The 23,778-nt window shown below is 45.2% G+C and overlaps 1 protein-coding gene across 2 annotated transcripts in view; it reads left to right on the plus strand.

Annotated features, from left to right (window-relative positions):
- The window catches only part of ADAMTSL3 (ADAMTS like 3), a 267,862-nt gene extending 247,261 nt beyond the window's left edge, over positions 1-20,601 (plus strand). For both annotated transcript variants that reach the window (XM_033166904.1, XM_033166905.1), the window contains exons 24-31: positions 2,663-2,845; positions 3,226-3,345; positions 3,622-3,834; positions 7,741-7,924; positions 11,302-11,506; positions 15,047-15,156; positions 18,312-18,526; positions 18,958-20,601. In XM_033166904.1, the coding sequence (XP_033022795.1) occupies positions 2,663-2,845; positions 3,226-3,345; positions 3,622-3,834; positions 7,741-7,924; positions 11,302-11,506; positions 15,047-15,156; positions 18,312-18,526; positions 18,958-19,088 (1,361 nt within the window). In that variant the 3' untranslated portion in view covers positions 19,089-20,601. The remainder of the gene's footprint in view (positions 1-2,662; positions 2,846-3,225; positions 3,346-3,621; positions 3,835-7,740; positions 7,925-11,301; positions 11,507-15,046; positions 15,157-18,311; positions 18,527-18,957) is intronic.
- The last annotated feature ends 3,177 nt before the right edge of the window (positions 20,602-23,778 follow it).

Consider the following 23,778-nt stretch of genomic DNA (forward strand, 5'->3'; position numbering starts at 1 on the left):
GCGACTAGGCAGTCATGTTTTTAGGTAGCTCCGCACTGTAAATAGTTTTACACAATAAAACTGTTAAAAGACAAGACGGACTTTGTCATTACTCGTAAGCAACCCCCTTGCGGACCTGACAGGTAACTATCTAATAGACATTTAAAGGCGCAGGTGGTTAGATGGTGCTTGAAGGAGCATTGTCGGCTAGTGGTGACCAGGCTTTGCTCTTTCTGGATATCAGGACCAGTAAAAGACATTTTGCAGCCCGAGGCAAAGGACGAGAGGACACCCCTTGATTCCATGTATGGAAGCCAACTGGGCTGGTGGTTGAATCTGGCTGTCAAGGCATCCTCCACCACCACACCCAAGGGCAGTTTGGGGGGCTCTGGACAGGGCATATTGTATATTGTCTCCCTGCTTATTTAACTTATATGCAGAATACATCATGCGAAAGGCTGGACTGGATGAATCCCCAACCGGAATTAAGATTGCCGGAAAAAATATCAACAACCTCAGATATGCTGATGATACTACCTTGATGGCAGAAAGTGAGGAAGAATTGAAGAACCTTTTAATGAGGGTGAAAGAAGAGAGCGCAAAATATGGTCTGAAGCTCAACATCAAAAAAACTAAGATCATGGCCACTGGTCCCATCACCTCCTGGCAAATAGAAGGGGAAGAAATGGAGGCAGTGAGAGATTCCACTTTCTTGGGTTCCATGATCACTGCAGATGGTGACAGCAGTCACGAAATCAGAAGACGCCTGCTTCTTGGGAGAAAAGCAATGACAAACCTAGACAGCATCTTAAAAAGCAAAGACATCACCTTGCCGACAAAAGTCCGTATAGTTAAAGCTATGGTTTTCCCAGTAGTAATGTACGGAAGTGAGAGCTGGACCATAAAGAAGGCTGATCGCCGTAGAATTGATGCTTTTGAATTATGGTGCTGGAGGAGACTCTTGAGAGTCCCGTGGACTGCAAGAAGATCAAACCTATCCATTCTCAAAGAAATCAGCCCTGAGTACTCACTAGAAGGACAGATCCTGAAGTTGAGGCTCCAGTACTTTGGCCACCTCATGAGAAGAGAAGAATCCCTAGAAAAGACCCTGATGTTGGGAAAGATGGAGGGCACAAGGAGAAGGGGACGACAGAGGATGAGATGGTTGGACAGTGTTCTTGAAGCTACTAACATGAGTTTGGCCAAACTGCGGGAGGCAGTGAAGGATAGGCGTGCCTGGCGTGCTCTGGTCCATGGGGTCACGAAGAGTCGGACACGACTGAACGACTGAACAACAACAACAAGGACAGGGCACCCATAGCTCTGTCCTCCCAACAGTGGGGGCTGCCTAGGGGCTCAGGAAGAATGGCCAGAAATGTGCTATTGTTGCCCCCAACAAACTCCACTGGCCTGAGGCAACCGCATCACTCTCCCAAATGGCAGGAAAGAAACCAACATCTTGAATACAACCAGTGAAGAAATAACAATTCTCTGTTTTATGGCTGGCCCTGCATACATGCTGTTGAGGGGAAACTGATGCCACTATAAAGGGGAAAGTACTGTCTGTGGCGGGGTTTGCCTGCTCCCCTCTGCTCAAGCAGTGTATGTAAGAACAACCAATACTAAAATGTTACACATTCTTTCTCCTTCTCACAAACAAATTGAGCTGCAAAAAGTTGTGCCAAGCTTCCTGTCACTTGGGGGTTATGGGAAGTTGTAAAACATATATTTGTGAGTGCGTATGCTGCATACAATTTCCTTGCATGCTACTTGCAAAATGGGCATGGAGGCACATATGATTCCCCGGGCCTCTTTGTGGAAGACACTTAACAGAATTGTTTAGAACAGTTTGGTGCTGATCTGTAATGGAAAGGTGTCAGGGAACTGTCCCCGATGCAGCGCAAGGTGGTGGAAGGGCTCTCCGGATGCTACAGAGAGCCCCAGTCCCACCTTGCCAGCAGCACCTCCTCTGGTAGCGAGAGGAGCGGCGAGACGTCCAGCGAGGAGGGGCTGAGTTCACAGGGGAAAGGGAGTAGAGGCTCTGGGGATGCAAGAGAGTCCCAGCACTCCCACAGTCCCGAGGGCGATACAGGGGGAACGCAATTTCCGTCGCCCCACAGACATCATGGGGTGAAAAGAAAGGATGGAAGGCGGGGTTTTCGTATTCCAAAACTTTTGTTGGGGTCAGAACCGGAAGGGGCCATTCCCGGATTCTGACACCGCTTGATACATACATGAACTTTTTAGCTCTTCACTGTACATAGTTTGCACAATAAAGTCTTTAAAGGAATCAGTGGAGTCCTGGCTGCTTACTCATGAGCAACTAACTGAGAACCTTACAAAAGGTAATTTTTAAAAAATGTTAAAGATGCTCTTTCCTCATAACGGCAGGACAACTTCTCATGTAACGGAAAGCCATGGCCTTACCTGGTCCCCTCCCTGTTTCATATTGTGGAGCAAGAGACCAGTGTGCTAGCTTAACATTAAGGAAGAACCAGCGCTCATGATTTCCTCCCAACAGATTGTGTGAGGGGTAAACCAGAGTTCCCAGGATTCTTTGCGGGGAAGTCACGTGCTTTATATGTGTGGTGCGTATACAGCCATGGTGTATGGCTTACTGTTACATGTGAACCGGACCAATGAGTGCCAGCTTGTGTTTGAAATTATAATTTTTGCCCCACAGGTCTTCCCCAACCTGAGGTTACTTGGTTTAAGAACGAAAGCTTCCCAAGAACTCAAGTGTTCTCAGTTGCAAATTGGTCCTTAATCCTTAGGAATGTTTCACATGAAGATGCTGGAATGTACACTTGCACAGCCTCCAATGCTCTTGGACAAGCCACAGCCACAACCGTTCTCCGATTGGCTGGTAAGTACAAAATCAGGCCCAGTGGTACCAAGAAGTGCCATCAGGCTGCTGCCATTGACTCTCTGCCTGAACCACACTTCTGCTTTCTCCTCTGTGCTTGTGTTGTCCGTGTTAGCAAAGTCACTTAAATAATGCAGATGAAACCCAGAGAGAAAAGGAAATCCTAATTACCTTTTACTGAGGAAGATGAAGACGACAGGGCTGGGCTAGATGAGAGTCTTACGTTCTTATACACTCTACCCTGAAATCATAACAGGCAGATCCAGTTCACTGCACCATTCCTAAGAAAACACCAGTGTGCTTTACCAAATCACCCACAACACTTATTCCTGAGATGCTCCAGGAAGTAATGCTTTCACCCCACCCCTCTTTCCTCTCAGAACGAAGATCTCAGAAGCCTTACAATGGATCGTACGGCAACAGTAGGAGAAAGCGTGTCCTCATGGCATCTGGGATTGGTACCAACATTAGCGTGGTACCTGGGGAACTGTTACGGATAGGTATGACTCCCAAATATATTGGTTGGTGTTGGAAGCGGGGTGTCAGTTTGTGGCAACAGGGGCAACTTGTCATGAGTTGACGCCTTGGAGCTGATGGTTGGATGACGAGGAAGAATATGAGCATGTGGTCCAAAACAAAGTGGTTGGTTGAGTGGGAAACTTAGCCTCCCAAAATGGTGCACATGAGAATAACTGGGAAATGTAACTTCATAGACTGTTTTTTAAAGAAATCCAAATCTCATAGGAAAATAGGCTAACGGTACCCTTGCTTTCTAGGTTGCCCTGTGCATCCCAGTAGGAAGAACACAATTCGCTGGTTCTTCAAAAATCAATCAATTGAAGAAATGAAAGGCTTTGATCATAGGAGCCTGGTTGGGGGACGTATCCTAGAGGTGAACATTATCTCTGAGCAGCTTGGTGGACAATACAGATGTTGGACATCATCGAATTCCAAGCCATTGTCTGTCTGGGTAAATGTCAAGAAGGAAGGTTTGTTGAAGGTTCCATGGCCCAATTATTAAGTTTCATTATATTTCCTTCTTTAAGCATTGTTTATTGTTTGCACCAAATGACAACATAAGGCAACAAGAATCTGCTGTGAGCATTTTGAGCCTTCCCTAGTGTTATAGCTTTGGGTAGAGGTAGCTAACCTGATGCGCTCCAGATGTTGGACTCCAAATCCCTCTAGCCCCAGCTGCCATGGCCAATGGTCAGGAATGATGGGAACTGTAGTCCAGCAACATCTGGAGGGCACCACAATGGCTGTACCTGGTTAGGGCAAAACAGAAGACGGGGCTGCCATTGAGACTGGCTTCGCTCTGTCTCATTCTCTCCTAATTGCTTCATTACGACCAGCCTCTATGGCATGATCTTGTTAGGCTAGGAGTGTCTCCTTCCCCGTCATTAAACTGGATTGTATATAAAGGCAAACCAGCCTTCTTCAACTTTGTGCTCTCCAGATGTTCCTGGACTACAACTCTAATCATGCCTAATCTTAGCCATACTGGCTAAGACTGATGGGATTTGTAGTCCAAAATGTCTGCATAAACAATAGTAACGTGTAGTACAGTCCTTGAATTCTTTTATGAGGCGACTGCGGCTGATACTATCTGAAAAACCCATTCTTTCCCAATCTTGGGCATTGGCTGTCTTGAGAGCGTGCATAGTGTCGTGGAGATTCCTTATTTGAGCACCTTACATGTCTGAAATATTGCTACGGGGTGGTTTTTTGCAGCACGGTGGGTGTTTGGAGAGAACCCCTATGCTGTATCTTCATGGCAAAATAAATATAATACAATATTTCAGTCACACTCGCACTCAGTAAATTTTAACCATTTCTGCTTTGAAAAGGGCTCTTTTGTATTATTTTAAGAAAGCCAGAAGTAATAAGGAATCACTGAAAACCCAATAAGTTAAAGAATTCATTATGTGCTGCGGGAATGAGACTGTGGACACAGCTGGGAGCGATCAATTATTCTTGGATGTTACGGGACCAACTCCCAACCCCCCTCACCAAAAAAAAGGAAAAGAAAAGGCAACCTTGCGACTTCTGTGCTTGCATAGAAATCTGTCAACATTGCATAGTACTTCATCTTCTAAATTATGTCTGAAAGGGGGCAGGGTGGGATCATTTTGAAATGTAACCCAGTTTTTTTTAAAGGGGCTTTTTGCTGGAGACTGTCACTCCCTAATGCACAGAATTAATAAGGGAGCAATGTTTTTGTTTTAGTAGACAGTTATTAAACTAATCCAGATTTTTTAAAATAAAAGAAGTAATGTGATGATGCTAGCTGGTTATGGTGATACGACGATGTGCTCCAGTAGGGGGTATGTATGTGATACATAGGGGTGTCAGAGAATTTCGACAAACTAAGAAATGGGAGCAGAAATTTGCTTTTTTGGCCCCCTTCTGGAATGGGAATCGCTTTTCTTCATTGCTGCCAGCCTGCAAATGATATATAATTGATTGTGCTCCCCCCATTTGCTTTGTGTTTCCTTTGCACTGAAATGAATGAAATACAATAACATAAATGGGAGTGTAATTTATGCAATTAATTATGTAAATTGCATAAGTTTAAGAAATCTTGCCATAGCAGACAAAGAGACAAATAACCAATGCTTTTTTTCTTTAAAAAAATGTTTAGGGGTACTCTCATTTCCCTACTCATATTGAAATGCTTATATTCACAAAATGTTAAGGGGTATGCGTACCCCCAGGGGGGAAAAAGCACTGCAAATCACGTTGCGTTTGGCAGAAGGCAAACTGCAGCAAGCGATGGATACAGAATGGAAAAGAACAGCTGTTTACATCCTTAGCTGTCCAGAACAGAAAAATGGTGGCAGGGAAACACCCCATGCATCCCCCCACAACATGCTACAGGGTCCCATTGCCACAAATGTTGCTTGTCTAGACCCACGTTTTGGCTGTGTGGAACAATCGAGGGGCTCCCCATGGCACCATTCAGAGGATTGGATTTGTCCCATAAACACTGAATAAAACAATCCAGAAGAAAACATTACTGAAGAAAGTCAGGTACACAGAGAACACGTTCGAAACACCATATTTAACGGGAAACTACAATATTATCTTGAAGATTTCAAAATAAAACACGACAATTGAGGTCAGCTGCGGAATGCACATTTAGCGCAGCAAAGTTAACAAAATAAATTTTATCTTAAGCGTTTCAAAAGAAAGCTTTGCCAAAGGAAATCAGATATAAAATGCACATTTCAAACAGCATAATTAGCAAGAGAATAAAGTTACGAACATATCTGCTGCTGTTGCTGCCAATCCTGCCAATGGTGGCTCGTGACGGGCAGTGGCTGTGGAAGCTCAGGCTCAGTGACCTGGGTCTGCACTAAGAAACAGCCAAGATGGTCTCTGGCCTCTTCAGCAGCCTCTGCTTTTGTAGCTGGAGTCAATCAGAGCCCTGTCCTCCCAGGCCAGGTGGGGAAAGGCCTGCAAGGCAGGGAGCAGGTCTTCCAGGACCCACATCCAACACGGTCTCCTTACCTGGGCAAGGCAGGCCAGCATTGATTCAAACTGCTGTTGCCCTGCCTCATCCCCGTTCTGTCTAGTGTAGTGGTGCCAGTTTCAGGAAGACAGCTCTGACACTGGCCACCACACTGGATGGTACTGGGCAGGGCCAAATACATACATATCCTTATGGTTCCTGTGTGTTTCCCCCTACGGAATAACTAAACGCTTCAGGTGGAGGGGTGAGATTTTAACCGGAAAAATAGCAGTTGTGAAGGACTAACCCGCCCTGTGATAGAACCAAAGTCCTGATCCAGTCTGCTTTCTGCATGGCTGCTGATCAGTTTTTTTTTCAAAATGCAAGAGGTCCTATTCGTGGATCTAGTTTGGCCATTAGATCACACTAATGTTCTCTGAAGGGGCCTGTTCAGTGAAGGTTCATGCCCACTTTTTAGGGCGTCTTCAGGGGCACTGCTTTAGTAGTAGGTTAAACGGCATCTTTGAATGGAAAGATTATGAGTTCAGTTCTTGGCATGTATACCAAGGAGGACCTCATCTGGCAAGGATAGAAAAGACCTTGGAGGACTTGCATCTGATAACTTGGACAGCTGTTTATAGAGAAGATGGACCTGGACTTGGGAGACTGTTGTCTTGACTCAGTATATCCCAAAGCATTCTGGGTTTTTAAAAAAGAAGAAGAAGAAGAAGAAGAAGAAGAAGAAGAAGAAGAAGAAGAAGAAGAAGAAGAAGAGTTTGCATTTGATACCCCACTTTTCACTACCCGAAGGAGTCTCAAAGCGGCTAACATTCTCCTTTCCCTTCCTCCCCCACAACAAACACTCTGTGAGGTGAGTGGGGCTGAGAGACTTCAGAGAAGTGTGACTAGCCCAAGGTCACCCAGCAGCTGCATTTGGAGGAGCGGGGAAGTGAACCCGGTTCCCCAGATTACAAGTCTACCGCTCTTAACCACTACACCACACTGGCTCTATCAACGATTGGTTGATAGTTTATAGCAGTTAAAAGCTTGGAAGTTGAACCTATCCAGTCCCATCACCACCCCCCATCCCGTCTCATTCTCACATCAGCAGCATCACTTAAAAGGGTAAATAAAACACAGAGGTTCCATTAGTAAAATCTTTGCTTACAGTTTCTTCCTATTTACAAGGATGGTTTCGATTCTGAATCTACATGGTGGAAGCTAATTTCATGACTATTTCTTAAGGGGGTGTGCAAGGAGAGAGAGTTGGGCAGGAAACCACAAAGTGTATTTTCCCTATCTATTAATTCCAACCCTGCCCTCTGCTGACTGGAGGCATGCAAGGTTGCTCATATACCCAACAAAGCTGACATTATGTTTGAGGTGCAACCTGTAGCTTATACTCTTGCTTACCTGTTGCTTTCTCTCCTGCTTCTAATAGAATATAGATGGGAGCTTGGCAACTGGAATACTTGCTCTGCTACTTGTGGGAACTCGGGAACCCAGTTCCGAAAGCTGCTGTGTGTGGGTGCGAAGGAGCAAGAAGTGAACCTGACATTGTGTGACGAGAGTCAGAAGCCAACTGTGAATTACCAGTCCTGCAACACCCACGATTGTCCTGCCAGGTATACACTTCCTTTTTTAATGATTTTATTAAAGCTTTTTCACAATACAATGAATGACAGAGATTAATCTAAATAAAAACAAAAACAGAGAGAGAAAGAGAAAACACCAAAGGAAAACAAAAAAAGAGAACAGAACAGAAAAAAATGGAAAAGAGGAAAAATAAAAAGGACTTCTGATTTTCTGTCTTTCTAAAAGAATTTATTCAAAATATTCATTCTAGACTGACATCCAATTGATCTGCTTTCTGTTAGGCAGTATTTTCCCAATCTCCCAACCCAAATGTCTCAGATTAATTCATTTTCCTTTTTACACGAAAGGGTATGCACTTCCCATTTCTTGTTTCTTCCAGTATTTTATCTACTTTTTTTTAAATCATTTTTTCCAAAGGTCATTTATTTGTGTTTCAATTTTTTTTTGTTTACTATCAAACAACGTTTGTGTTTGAACTTCCTTTATTAGATAAATAGATAGATTAGATAGATAGATAGATAGATAGATAGATAGATAGATAGATAGACAGACAGACAGACAGACAGACAGATACTGCTTAATCAACATTTCCTTAAAATGTCTGCTGGAATAGAGTGGTCTTTGTCAAGCACCTGAAGATCACCAGGGAGTTGCAACCTTCAGAAAAATGATGGATGAACCTTAATATTAATTCCAAATGGGGTTTTTTGTGGGGGGGGGGCGCAAAATATTAGAGATGCCACCAAGAGAATATGGGGTGCATGTGTATTGTGTTAAGGGTAGAAAAGGGAACTTCACTGCATTGTTGACAAGGTCCAATTTGGGCTCTTAAAAAGCTGGTTTTAATTATGGTGGACCATTAATGGAGAAGATCTGCTTTTGGAAAGTATGCACTGGCTAGTGCCAGTGAAGTCGGAAACCCACCCCTGCCTGCCAATGCCCAGAGCAATTTTTCAGGCGGTTTAAAAGCATCTGTAGTGCTGTTTTTAAATAGGGTAGAGGACAAATGGATAAACAAATGTGCTGCTTAAAACAATTTTAGAAGAAGAGGGTAGCCAGATAAACTTAAGCATGGGAGGAAATGGGAAGACTGACAGCAGGACCCAGCATTCAGTCTGCAGATATATACATATGTCATGAAAATTGTGCAGCCAGGAGGAAATTGGACTAACACCGCAGGTGAAGTGGGACAAATCCCTGTCGGGTCGCCCCTCCCCCTGCTGAATGTTTCCAGCAGAGCCTCAGCCAAGTTGAATTTTAATATGCCATTCATATTTTGTGTCTCAAAGCTGTGAGAAACGGTAAACCAGGCTCAGTTCAGATCAGTTCTGGGTGTTTTCTCACTACACAAAGGGAGGGCCAAACTGCACGAGATATTAAGCATGTCTTTTGCAACCACATCAAGGTTTTATACAAAACAGTCACAGCAGGCCGGACTGCGGCACACAGAGAAGAGACGTTTTACCCTTTCCTCCCCTGCTGTGCTCTCAGTAACAGCCCCCTTACCTACAGCTAATATTAGCTCTGGCAAGAGAACGTTTGCCCTTGGTACCTAGCTAGGAGGGGTGCAGGAGAAATTAGGCTTGGTTCACATTTTCATGCAAACGTACCCACTTAACAATTCCCAAAACAATATGTGAACCACAGCACACAGCCACCTTTCAAAATTTGTGTTCTCTGCATTTTGCAAAGCAGTTCAACAACAACAACAACAAATAGTACCAAAAAAAATGGTTATGTTAGGGGAAAGCGTGCATGAAAATGAATATCCAAATGAAAGTAACATGCAAAAAAAACACATAATGGGGAGAAAGTGTTCGTTTCGCAAAATTGCATACAAAAATGTGTGTTGGAAGAAATGCACAATGAAATGCTGCTGGCAATTTTTCATGAGAAGCAGAATTTAACATTGGTAAAATGAGAAATGAAAAATTGACAGATGAGTCCACCCCTGTTTGCTACATTGACAATCTTTCCTAGCTGGATGAAAAGGTCTCTGCCACTGGTGTCCTTACTTGGTATTGTGTTAAATTTACCTGCTGTTATTTTATGTGCTGCCTGTAACTGTGTTTAGCTGTTTTTATTGCACTTTGTACATTAACTTGAGATGTGTAGGGAAGGCAATTGATTAATGATGATGATGATGATGATGATGATGATATCCAATCAAGAGTCCATCTAATAGCGGCAGTATTAGTATTTATTTATTAGCATGGATATTCCATTTTCTTAACCTCTGTGGCTAATAGCCATTGAGAGAGCAGAATGCACTGCAGTGAGAAACCAGGAGCAGATTCGACCAGATTTAAATGCAGCAGCGGTGCATTGGGGCAATCAGAGTGATGCTGGCAGCAGCAGCATCCTGGTAGCAGCACTGCTCATTGCCGGGATGGGACTGGGCAAGGCAACACAGCGAGGTCCAGGGAAATCTGGGTTGGTCACGGTGGCCCTGCAGGTGTGTGCAAACCTGCCTGATGCTGCCACAAACTCATCACTTGGCCTCCCCACTCCACCCCAATGAACGCAGTGCAGCTACCTTCAGAAAACTGCAGCCACTGCCTCTCCCAGCAAAACACCAGTGCTGTTTAAATGTGCTGGTCATTCAACAAGTAGACATAAGCACACACACACACACTCACTCACACACAGCCTTACTTGTACAGCATTGCATGTACAGCCGTTTAAACCATATTTCTGGCACTGTGGCATACAGTTGGGCCACAGGTCCTTGGTGTGCTAATGATCTGGCAGAAGAAGCTCCACTGGATCAGATGGAAACCCAGTCGAGTCCAGCGTCTGGTTTGCATCACTTCCAGCCAGATGCCTCTGAGAAGCCCACAGGTGGGAAAGGAAGTGCAGTAGTCCTCTCCCCAGCAACTGGTATTCAGAGTCATAGGCCACACCATCGGCATACATTTAAAGCACTGTGGTGCCACTTTAAATGGCTTCCCCACCCCACCCCACCCCCCAAAGAATCCTGGGAACTGTAGTTTATTAGGGTGCCAGGAGTTGTTAGGAGGCACCCATTCCTCTCTCAGAGAGCTACAGTTCCCAGAGCTCCCTGTGAAGAAGAATTGATTGTAAAACTTGCCTGGGAATTGTAGCTCTGTGGGGGGAAGAGGGGCCTTCTATCAACACTCATCACCGTTGGCAAATGACAGCTCCCAGACTGGTTAAAATGGTAGGATAGTGCTTTAAATATGTGGTGTTGATGTGGCCTGTGAATCTGAGCTTCCATATAGCCAATAGGTATCATGGATTTACCATATATAGCTGCCATGGACATTAGCCACCCTAACATCTGAAGTCACAACAGATAGCCCATAGTGCTCTCCCGCTCCCTGTTATGATGTGGCTATTGTTACTTCTGCATTTTTGTTCCTGCTTTAACATTTTCTCTCTGCAGATGGACGACGAGTGCCTGGTCCGAGTGCTCGGCTTCATGTGGCGACGGGTTCCGCCACCGGCAGAGAATCTGCAAGCAAGTCAGAGCCAACGGTACTGCTGTAACGTTGCCTCTGTCTGCTTGCGCGCACAAAGAGCATCCTTTGGAAAGGAAACCTTGTGTGGGGCATTCGTGTACGGAATGGCTTATTCATCCATGGGGCCAGGTAATTAATTACCCGTTGACTGACTCATAAAGAGATGGACTTCAGTCTACACCCACCACACAGCCTCCAGTCAGGTTTCCTACATAAGCCTCATTGAATACGGCCCAGCAGAAACGCCTCATACGCATTCATTTTATTGTATTTTAGCAGTTGTGTTTTGTTTCTTTGAGGATTTCTTTAAAGGAAATTAAACAGGATGGACCAAAAAATAATAATAATATAATACATCAACAGGCACAATCCCAGCGCGTTTCAGCAGAAAAAAATGGATCAAGGATTGGGGAAAGTGGGGTGGGGGGAGGTAAGTAGTCATCCCAGGAAAAGGCAAGCAATGATACATTACGTGTTTAGGTAGCAGCTTCGAACCCAGGCATTTGACCAACTCACACTAAGGTAAAAGTTTGGGAATATTTTATTTAATTTATTACATGGTTCACCTCCTCCCCATTTCATCCTCACAACAACCCTGTGAGGTAGGTTAGGCTAAGAGACGGTGACTGGCCCAAGGACACCCGGTGAGCTTCGTGGCTGAGTGGGGATTCAAACCCTGGCCTCCCAGGTCCTAGTCCAACACTCAAAGCCAGACTCAAAGCATGGTGAGATTCAGGAGGAAGGGAGCCAGATACCTTAAACGCCATTACATCTCAACATTCCTTCAAGATACTTGCGGCTGTGTACAATCTTCACATCAGCCCTATGAGGAACATTAGGCTAGTAGATAGCAACTAACGCAGGTATTTCCCCCAACTTCTATGGATTTTGAAAACTGCTTTTTAAAAATAATAATAATAATAATAATAATAATAATAATAATGTGTTATTGTTTATTTCCTATACACTGCTTGTTTGTAAAAGAAAAAACATCAGAAGAGGTTTATAAGAAGATTAAAATGATGTTGGTAATTAAAGCCATCTTACAATATAAACAAAGAAACAAACACATAATTATTATTAGTACAGTGGACCCTTGAGTTACGTACCGCTCTGTATATGTAACCTTCGGGTTGCGCATGCAGCAAACGTCCCGCGCGCATGCGCAGAAGCACTCTATCATGCCACGTGGCACCTCCATTTATGGACTTTTCAGGGTAAGTACGGACCCCCGGAACGAATTTAATTCGTATCCAGAGGGTCCGCTGTATTAGTATTATATAAATTTGTATACTGCGCTCCCTTGGCCAATAAAGCGAGATGAGCGCCGCAACCCTAGAGTTGTCCGTGACTGGACCTAATGGTCAGGGGTCCCTTTACCTTTACCTATACCCATTGATCTCAGGGCAGTTCACAGCATAAAATCTCAATATAAAAAACAGAAAAGACAACCCATTCCACAACACAACACATTTTAAAAGGGCATAGGATGTCAACGTCAGTATATTTAAACCAGCATTTAAAAACCTAAAGAATCTAAAAGACAATTCCGTTTTTTTAGAAGCTGGATTAAAACGTCCCACCCAACATTGATAATCAATACCCAAAGGCCTGACGAAAGAGAAGGGTTTTAGCTTTGTGCCTAAAGATGAGAAATGATTGCGCCAGGTGAGCCTTTCTGGGGAGAGCACTCTACAAGCAGGGAGCCACCACTGGAAAAGGCCCATTCTCATGTTGCATTTGTAAAAGGCACACGGAAAATTTGAGCCAGGACCTTTATTCTGGGTGTTCAGCAGCCGGCAGCCCTTGACACAAACCTGGGCCTTCTGAGCGGTGCTGTGTAGCTCCCTGGTTCTCAGCCAGAGAGCCGAAAGACAGGTGGGCTTTTGCACAGTATCTGTTGGCCACGGTGCTTTGCAGCTGGCCGTTTGGAGAGCGGGGGAGCAACTAGACGTGCCGCTGCAAAAAAATGAGTGGCTGTCCAGGGGCCTTACTCAGCGACTTGGAGCGTTTGGCTCCATCCCGTGAGAACTCCCCTCTGAGCAGCCAAGTGCTTAGATGGCAAGCCGTGCCAAGATTATTATTATCTTTTGTTTCAGCTACTTTGATGAGATACTCTGCTGAAATATTTTTTCAGCGCTAATCATAACATAACACCACACCATGGAAACCGCAGCCAAATATTTGACTTCTAATTTTGCTGTTGAATTAATTGTGACAGCAAGAGCCCAGCGTGGGGGGGGGTGCGGGGAGGGGGGAGAGAAAAAGAACAACCCTTCCCTGGGCTTCTCCTGGAACAGTAGCGAGAGGCTGTGCTGTGGGAGGGATAGAACTGTCAGTCAATGGCGGAGTGGATGATGCTCTGCAAACAGAAGACTTCTGGTGCAAACCCTGGCCAGGTGATGGGAAAGACCTTTCTCCAACTGAGGGTCACTTCCAGCCAGAGTGGACGATATCAGGCTAGGTAGGAAGGGTGAGGCATCTGCTTTGCATGCAGAAGGGAATAGGTTTGTACCCAGTGCCACAATGCACCAACCCAAGGTGTTACTGTTAGCAATGGAAGGGCAAGCCACATTGCTATTGTGACATTTCTCCAGGTTCAGGTTAGGTCCCTCCCACCATGAGTGAATTGCAGCCATTCACTTCTGTTATTGGAAGTAAAGAGACCGTCAAGAACACTCATACGGAAAAGCCATAGCTCATTAGTACCAGGATACGGGTGGCGCTGTGGTCTAAACCACTGAGCCTCTTGGGCTTGCCGATCGGAAGGTTGGCGGTTCGAATCCCCGCGATGGAGTGAGCTCCAGTTGCTCTGTCCCAGTTCCTGCCAACCTAGCAGTTGGAACGCATGCCAGTGCAAGTAGATAAATAGACACCGCTGCGGCAGGAAGGTAAACGGCATTTCTATGCGCTCTGGCACTCATCACGGTGTTCCGTTCTGCCAGAAACTGTTCAGTCATGCTGGCCACATGACCCAGAAAGCTGTCTACAGACAAACGGCGGCTCCCTCAGCCTGAAAGTAAGATGAGCGCCACACCCCATAGCCGCCTTTGACTGGACTTAACCATCCAGGGGTCCTTTACATTTACCTTTAACTCATTAGACTTCACATGCAAAAGGTCCCAAGGAAAGACTCCTGCCTGGCACCCTGGAGCACCGCTGCCAGCCAGAGTAGGCCAGACGACACTAAGCTACATGGCCCATTGGCCTGATGTGCTTTCTTACCTATGTCCTACGTCAGGCATAGGCAAACTTGGCCCTCCAGATGTTTTGGGACTACAAATCCCATCATCCCTAACTAACAGTACTAGTGGTCAGGGATGATGGGAATTGTAGTCTCAAAACATCTGGAGGGCTGAGTTTGCCTATGCCTGTCCTATGTCAAGTCCGGGGGGGGGGGGGTGGCCTTGCCTGTCTGCTTTTCTCCTCCCCAGTGTCGCCCTTGTAGAATTCGGCAGGGGAGGAGGATGGGGATAAAACTACAACTAGTCGTCATCACCTGTCATTGACTCTTAGCCTCTGGCTGCACCTGCTGCTGGGCTCCCTGTCTTCCACCTCACCAGCCCCAGTGGGTACCTACTTGCCACACAAGGTTTAACTGTTTGCATCCCGTACTGGGAGGTGCAGATCTCTGCATCTCTAACTGTTTATCCCCTTCCTTCCTTTCAGTGCGCAGGCCAATGCAAAGGTCGCAGAGTAGGCTTGCAGCATCGCCTTGTTCAGTGTCAGCATTGGAACGGATCCGTGGTATCGAACTCACTGTGCGATGAAAAGAGCAGGTACAGTTGCCATCCGATAGGAATGGCCCTTTACCACTTTTAACACTTCCAGCAGATGTCGCATTGCACATTATTTTTAACAGATGCTGCTGGGAAGTTCTGGGTCAGCGGCTGCCCCCATCTCGCCACCCTTGCGCTGCCCCTTTGATGTTCAGTTAGGTTATGGCTGCTGCTTGCCATAACAACCACTCCTAAATCAGAATGGGAGCCTTTTCTTCTTCTTCTTCTGTTAGCAGCAGGCTATCCTCCAAGAGCTGGAGCAACGACAGAAGCTGGAAATTTCATTTCATTTCATTTCACTTTTAATTTGTATACCACCTTTCTATATTACTATGCAGCAACAAAATTCACAACAAAGAACACACACCTTACAGTAATCTGACCCAATACAAAAAGTCACAATAAAGCCATAATAAAACATAACTTTGAAATTGAACACCTTACATCAAATAAAGTAACATTCAATAATCTATTAGAATATATTAGAACAGTGGTACCTTGGTTCTCGAACTTAATCCGTTCTGGGAGTCCATTTGACTCCCGAAACCGTTCGAAACCGAAGGTACGGCTTCCGATTGGCTGCAGGAGCTTCCTGCGCTCAATCGGAAGCGCGTCGGATGTTCACAAACCGGAACACTTACTTCTGAGAGCCAGTGTGGTGTAGTGGTTAAGAGCGGTAGACTCGTAATCTGGGGAACCAGGTTCGCGTCTCCGCTCCTCCACATGCAGCTGCTGGGTGACCTTGGGCTAGTCACACTTCTTTGAAGTCTCTCAGCCCCACTCACCTCACAGAGTGTTTGTTGTGGGGAGGAAGGGAAAGGTGAATGTTAACCGCTTTGAGACTCCTTCGGGTAGTGATAAAGCGGGATATCAAATCCAAATTCTTCTTCTTCTTCTTCTTCTTCTTCTTCTTCTTCTTCTTCTTCTTCTTCTTCTTCTGGGTTTGCGGTGTCCAGGAGCCGATTTGTTCAACAACTAAGCCGTTCGTGAACCAAGGTACCACTGTACACAGTAAAATTAACTCTCAAAGCATCAGTAGTTAAACAGAAATCTGAGACTGGAAGGCCAAATGCAGCCTCCAGGCCTCTCTCTCTCTCTCTGACCCCGGGATTCTTCCCAGACCACATCCCTCGCTGCCCTTGCTTCACACCTTCCTTGAGTTTTTTTGCCAGGCTGGGATATCTCATTGAACTCTGATTATAGCTGTCTCTTGCGTGGATGTGGAATAGAGGGAGTGTAGAAATGAGCCGACTGTACAAGTTCTTTGTTTTGCCTACTTTCACCTCTGGCCCTGCCCACCACTGGAATGTGGTCCTCAGAAAGCCGACCAGAAGTGAATGTGACCAACAGACTGAAAAGAGTCCCCCACCCCTGCATTCTGACATGCGTGAAGGCAAGTACAGCTGCTTTCTTGGGTCTCCAATCTCCTGGCATCTGCCAGGATGACCTAGGGCTCTTGCCCGACATCTCTCAGAGTATGGCTATCTCCAGAACCACAAGGTACAGTCAAGATTTTTCCAGCCTGGCAGAGCAGATTCTAGCCAGGCTCTTTGTAGTTCTCCACTGGCCATCCAAAGTAGACCTGGTCAACATCAGAAGGACTGTGGATGTTCTCCTGTGATTTGGCTGCCAGTGTTACTGCAGAGGTAAGCAAACTTCCAGGGAAATTGTAAAAGCGGAGACAGAACATCTGACACACTTAAATGTAAATTTAGAAATTTAAGAGCATTCCTGTTTACCGAGGCATTTGATGGCAGGAGGCACTGTTCCCTGGCAACTCTGTGATCACTTGTTTTTGTTTTTAAAAGAAAGTAAGTTTTATTATTGTTGTGTTTGCTGCTCTGAGCTCATTTGGGAGGAAGCTGAATAAATCATCACCACCAGGCCAGTTTATTTCTGGATCTAATGAAGAGCAGTGCTTGAGAAACCTCATGAGGAGGGGGCACATGATACATTCGGGGGCAAGAAGCAGGACATAGGATTGCCTGCTTGGCCACCAGTGGCTGAACCATTGCTGTTTTTCATCTTAGTAATCACAGGGAGATAACAAAGCTGTGGGTGTGTGCTTGCATGTTCTCTGCCCTCAGGACAAATCGTGGCAAGCCAGGGTAAAGGGACTCCTGGCCATTAGGTCCAGTCATGGACAACTCTGGGGTTGCGGCGCTTATCTCGCTTTATTGGCCAAGGGAGCTGGCATACAGCTTCCAGGTCATGTGGCCAGCATGACTAAGCCGCTTCTGGCGAACCAGAACAGCACACGGAAACGCCGTTTACCTTCCCGCCGGAGCGGTCCCTATTTATCTACTTGCACTTTAACGTGCTTTTGAACTGCTAGGTTGGCAGGAGCAGGGACCGAGCAACAGGAGCTCATCCTGTCGCAGGGATTCAAACCACCAACCTTCCGATCGGCAAGCCCTAGGCTCTGTGGTTTAACCCACAGAGCTACCCACGTCCCCGGCAAGCCAGGTAGGGCAAGTCAAAAGTCTGGAATCGTGCCCGTATTGCCACACCAGCTGAGTAGATGCTACTGCTCTTCTACGAAAATCCACTTGACCCCAATACCTTCTGTATTTTAACATGGAGGAAGATGGGGGTTGGGGTAAATGTCAAAATTTGCCCAACAACATGGTAGGATTTATTGTTTGTAGTGGGGTTGTGGCAGAAATAAAACAAAACTCCAGGCTGTGGATTATCTATTTGCACATTTTTACCCTACCCTTCAACCAAAAAGGCTCTTAAGAGAAGTTCCTGCCTGGAGTTGTTAGGAGACTCTGTTTGCCTCAAAGAGCTGCAATTCCCATACCAGTTTAACAAGCAATCCCTCTTCCCAGGAAACTATGGGATTTGTAGTTCTGTGAGGGGAACAGGCCGCTGCCGCCACAATCTACCACCTGAGTCACTTTTGCCCAGCATGGCTCATGATAGGACTGCCCCAACTGAAAGGGGAATTCTACCAATGACAGCTCAGAACCAGAGTGGTTGTTGTGAGACTGAATTTCACATACTGACCTGGAACTATGCAGAGGATTATTTTGCCTGCAGGCTTCTAGTACGTTTGCAGTGACGTTACGTCCTAAATAACATCGGCCATCAGATTCAGCCTCAAACAACATTTTATTGGGGGCTTTTCTCCCACCTACCCCATCTTTCTGCAGGCCATTGATGAGAAGAAACTGCTCTACAGACAAATGTGACGTGTATTGGAGGGCGGGCCCTTGGCGACCGTGCACAGTAGATTGTGGAAGCGGATTCCAATCACGGCAAGTCAGCTGCATACACAGGAGAAATAAGAGGCCTGTAGGAGATCCGTCGTGCGCCTGGAGGAAGAGACCAGTGACCTGGAAACACTGCAATGTCACTTCTTGTGACAGTATGTAAACGTTTATTTCCATTTTTGAACTCGCCGGTCGCTTGTGGCAATTGCATGTAGACAGTGGCGCTGAACTCTTAGTTCCGTAATGAACATGATAAGCCATCAACCAAACCCCACCCTCCCATACAATACAATAGTGCGACATTGGCGTGCCCCAGTTCGGCAAAGGGTTCGATTCTGAAGAACTAAAATGCAAAACAACTCCCGAGATAGGCTGACGTTAGTGCAACGGACTGGACCCCTGGCCGTTGAATGCAACTCGTTCAGAGCAGCCTGCAGATTATTCTGCCCATAGTGTTGTTGTGCAAGACCTGAGAGGGAAGGAGAAAGGATGTGAACATTATCTAGGTCTCACGTTCGCATTTGCCCGAGATGAGATGCTGTAACTGCCCTTTTTCATTCTTGTTGCATTTCAATGTATTTTTCAGAAGGCGAATGCAAGGATACAACTCACTACTGTACATTTGTAAAGCAGCTAAAATTATGCATGATAGACATCTACAAACAAAGGTGTTGTCAGTCATGTGAAGAGCATTATCCTTCTGTGGGAAGTTCATGATGTCGCAGTGAAGATACCGCATGAAGAGAATGTTGTTTCAATGCAGCCTTGCTCTGGACAATATAGACAATTAACCAAGAACATGTGGCGGGGAAGGGGAAATGGATGAAAAGAACATGCTATGGATAGTCCAAGCAGGGTTCTCCATTTTCTCTCCTCGTCTCCTAACCACTGGGCAACAGCTCTGTTGCAACCTAAGCTTTAATGGTATTGGAAACATCAGTTTTAATGGGGTTGCAAGTGATTCTTTGGCTATCAAGTAATGCTCCCTGCCGCATAAAGACGATTCGAGTTTAGCGATTGTTGACAACTATTCCAAAAACACTGAAATGCAGTGACAACTCATATCTGCTTGTTGCCTTTCTGGTTTGATCCACATCAGTGCAATTCTCAAAATATATGGATTCAGCCATCTGTAGCTGTAATATTCCCCCCCCCCAGAGGCTGCATTTCCTTAGCATTTGAGAAAAGGACATTGTCACAGGTCTTGTTTTATTGAGATTAGCTGTCGAACGGATCCCCATTTTGCTTTCCTTCCTTCATTTAAGCGCCTGCAGTAAAAGGCAATGTACCTGACATGATGGTTTTCAGACCTGCTATGGGACTGTTTTCTAATCGACGAGGCGTCATTTGGGGCAGGGGGGCGGGTTCCCCAAACGTCTGCTTCAGCCTTGCGGGAATGTGATCAAAGCCAGAACACGATTCATTGAATGTGAAAACTGGATGCAAGAGGGTTTCTACATGGGAGCTTGGAATTTGCGTTTGGGGTCTGAGAAGTTTCTCCTTCTGCTTGGTCAGATGAGAAATGAGAGTGTTTCTCTGGGCCAAGGGTGCCTGTCAGGTTGAATTGCCCTTGAAGAAACCTCCTATATACTTTTGCAGTCATTGGAAAGAAAGAAAGAGGTGGGGCGGGGGGGAGGAACCAAACAAAACAGAAAGAGCTGTTCTTCATTGAGACAGACATATGTTAAGTATCAGTTTCAATTTGTTTCCATTCATCCCGACTATCATACATTTAGTGATTGCATGCTAGTAAATTTGCAAAACTACAACCTCAAGTAGCTCTTTTCTGCCGTGCAAATTATGTGTGCAAAGCCTGCCAAGAAGCCAGTTTTTGATTCTGGAAAAAAAATACAAACAATATGAAAATATAAATAAATGCAGCCACATTTGAAATAATGTATACCATTCTGGTCGGCCCGTCTCAAAAAGGAAAATCTGGAGCTGGGAAAAGTACCATGGGGTGGGGAAGCACAAATGATCAAGAGGTCAAAATATTTTTCTTATGAAGGAAGGCTTAAAGGCCCTTAATTTAGAAAAGGGGGGCTGCAATCATAACCCCACTTACCTGGGAGTAAGTCCCATTGAACTCCATCTGGGTAGACAATATATTTATTGAGCTGCACTGTAAGAGGGACATGGCAGAAGAGAGCTAGGTAACTTGCAACATCCTGAATGTTGCATCGCAACTGCCATCATTGGCCATACTGGTTGCTACTGATGGGAACTGGAGTCCAACAACTGGGGGGGTACCACATTGCCTGCCCCCCCCCAATGTTTATAAAATTATGCAAAGTGGATAGACAGGAGGCTCCCAGTGAAATTGATTGGCATTATTTTAGGAGAGGAACGAAGCACCCATGGAATTTGCTGTCCGCTGGCTTATGTGAGGGGATAAGGCAAATTCACGGCACAAAGTGACAAAGTCATGGCAGAGCACAGGCATAATGGACCAGGAATGGGGATGAAGGGAGTGCTCCCCCAGGACTGACATCACCTGCCAGTACAGCTGATGGAGCTTCCTTGCTCTGGCAAATGAATAATGTGGCTTTCAGGATTGTGACAGTTACAGGTGGGTAGCCGTGTTGGTCTGCCATAGTCGATAACTGAAGAAGTGTGCATGCACACGAAAGCTCATACCAAGAACAAACTCAGTTGGTCTCTAAGGTGCCACTGGAAAGAATTTTCTATTTTGTTAGGATTGGCAGAGAGGGGGGTGAAAATCAAAGGCTGGGTACTTATTTCCTTTCCTTTGACAAGGTTCCTTCTTCATCCTAGCAGTTTAAATGATGAAACATTTTTCTTTTTTCTTTCTTTTTTTCTATTTCTTATGGTAAGTTAAAGGTTGCATTTTGGCTGATTATAGATCTCTCGGTAAACCCCAGCATCTTTTGCAAGTGAAACATGTGCAGTCAATATTAAGTTCCACTGACTTACCGGTACGTCTTTGCAGTCCTGCTGCATGGCTGATTGGGGATGTAAACCTAGGTCTCCCCCATCAAATTACAACATGCTAACCTCTACCCCCCACCCCACCATTTGCTTGCTCAGTTCTATGATTGTCTGCTGACCCAAATCAATTTGGTATTACACCGCTCTTTGGGAGTTGCATATAATGAAGACAGCTATCTGCATTTTGAGACTCTCCTTTGAGAGGTTAGGTAAGGAGTGCATGGAAAGCACTGTAGAACCTCCAGGCTCAGAGGCAGTGTACCATTGAATATGTGACACAGAGAAATGAACGGCACGGATAGCCTGGTGCCTTTGTGCCCTGCTTGAATGTTTGCCAGGAGGTATCTGACTGGTCACTAAGCAGAATGCAAGATAGATGATAGCCTCCATCAGGGCTGTTTTGATACTGTTAAGCCTCTAGTAGAAAAAGAAAATGTTATTGCTCTTTTCAGTTTTCACTGGCTTGCTTTTTATTTGCAACTCCTGTGCTCTTGAGTAAATGCCCAAAGGCAAATTTGGTTGAACTGGGCCCTGTGCTGATGGGCCAGAAAAGAAACAGCAGAGATTTTGTTTCTTTCCAGAGGGTGTTGGAGGAAAAATTAATGCACCGTGGTTTTGCCTCACTGCTAATTCAACTACTGCTGCTGTACAGAAAACCTTTCACGTGGGTAAACCATGGCCTTTGCTGACAGCAAGAAAAGCGATATATACCCACTCAGTGTAATGAAATGGAGGCTAAACACCTTGGGCCAATTAGCAGTCAGTAGAATCAAGAGGTAAAGTTTTTTCCAGGTGGGAGAATTGCATATTTGAAGGTTCAAAATGCAGGGGGGGGGGGAGACCCCCTGCAGATAGAACAATACAGTGGCCTGGTTTCCACATCGTGTTAGGCCGAACATTTTTTAGCAGAACTTTAGCAGAACTGCACCAACATGGTGGCTCACAGAGAGGAGCTTGTAAGAAATGGGTGAGCCTCTCGGTTTCGGTTTCTCTTGTTTTTCCAAGTTCAGTTTTCTACATTTCTGCATTTGTTTGCATTTTAAACAAAAACAAAAACCACCATCATAAAAATTCATGTGTTTTAGTGCAGACTTCTCCCAACTGACACTTCTTTTTTGTTAATTTCAGTAATGTGTGCATTTTTATGGATTCTTTACCCCAGTGTGCTGTGTATTTTTCTGTACACATTATTAAGCTGGAGAACTGCACTGCAAAATTCAGAGAAGCGCAAGTTTTTAAGGATGGCTGTGTTACTTTTACCACTTGATTCTACCCATATAAACTGTCCCTTTTGACACATTGGTGTCAGCAGGAGTGCAGAGAGCCTGCATTTAACTTTAAAATGATTGACTTTGGCTGCCCAAGCTTTTTAAATCAGCCGTGGGTCTTGTTTGTTTATACCATTTTTAAATTAAAACATGTAATATACTTTTGTATATATTTATTACCTGATCTAAAAGTGCAATATATATATTTTTTGTACAGTGTGTAATAAAGATTTTGGAACTTTTTTTTCTTGTTCACTGAAACTTACCAAATGTTTTTATTTTGTATTTAATATTTGTAAAGAATGAACTGCTAGCATTCCTGTTTTGCTAGTACTTTGGTTATAAATGCATGTCCTAGGGGGAGCATAGCTGTGGGTGATGGTTGCGGCAGATGGATACGGTCCTCTGTAGCCGATTCCACTGCTGCTACATTAACCAAAGATGTCTAATATTATTTGTTCACTGGCTTAACTTTGGTATTCACAAAAATAAACACTCCTTTTGGCTATCCCAGTTGCTTTTTACTATATGGAAACGGTTTGTCAGTGGCATTTTTCAGGTTCTTTACGCAGTGCACAGTTAAAAACTATGGAATGTGCTCCAAACATGGATGGCTTCTGAAGATTAGATAAATCAATGGAGGACAATGGCTACTGGTCATGACGGCTATACTCAGCCATCACAGGCAGAAGCAGTAATGGCTCCGAATATCAGTTGCTAGAAATCACAGGGGGGGGGGGAGAGTGCTCTGGCGTGTAGGTCCTGCTTGCAGGCTTCCTCTGGGCACCTGGTTGGCCACTGTGAGAACAGGATGGTGGAACGAAATGGGCCATTGGCCTGATCTAGCAGGCCCTTCTTATGTCCTTGACAGGGTGGGCAGAGCAGGCAAGTACCCAAACCAGACATTGATTTCAAAGCAGCATCAAATCCCACCCAAGGCAACATCATAGGAAGCACCCTCAAAATACTCCTTGCCAGCCAGTTCAGCTGCATAAATCCACATTTCTGGTCTGTTTCCTGCCTCTTTATTCTAACCGCTGAACTGGTTCTCTCATGCTCACGCCCAGGGAGCAGAATGTGTTGAGCTGGGTTCTCTCATGCTCACGCCCAGGGAGCTGAATGTGTTGAGCTGGCACCCTTGGCAAGTGTTTGCATTTGAAGGAAAGTGAGGGGACACAGAAGGGATATCG

The sequence above is a fragment of the Lacerta agilis genome, chromosome 13 (genome assembly GCF_009819535.1).
Source record: "Lacerta agilis isolate rLacAgi1 chromosome 13, rLacAgi1.pri, whole genome shotgun sequence".
NCBI classification, from domain to species: domain Eukaryota; kingdom Metazoa; phylum Chordata; class Lepidosauria; order Squamata; family Lacertidae; genus Lacerta; species Lacerta agilis.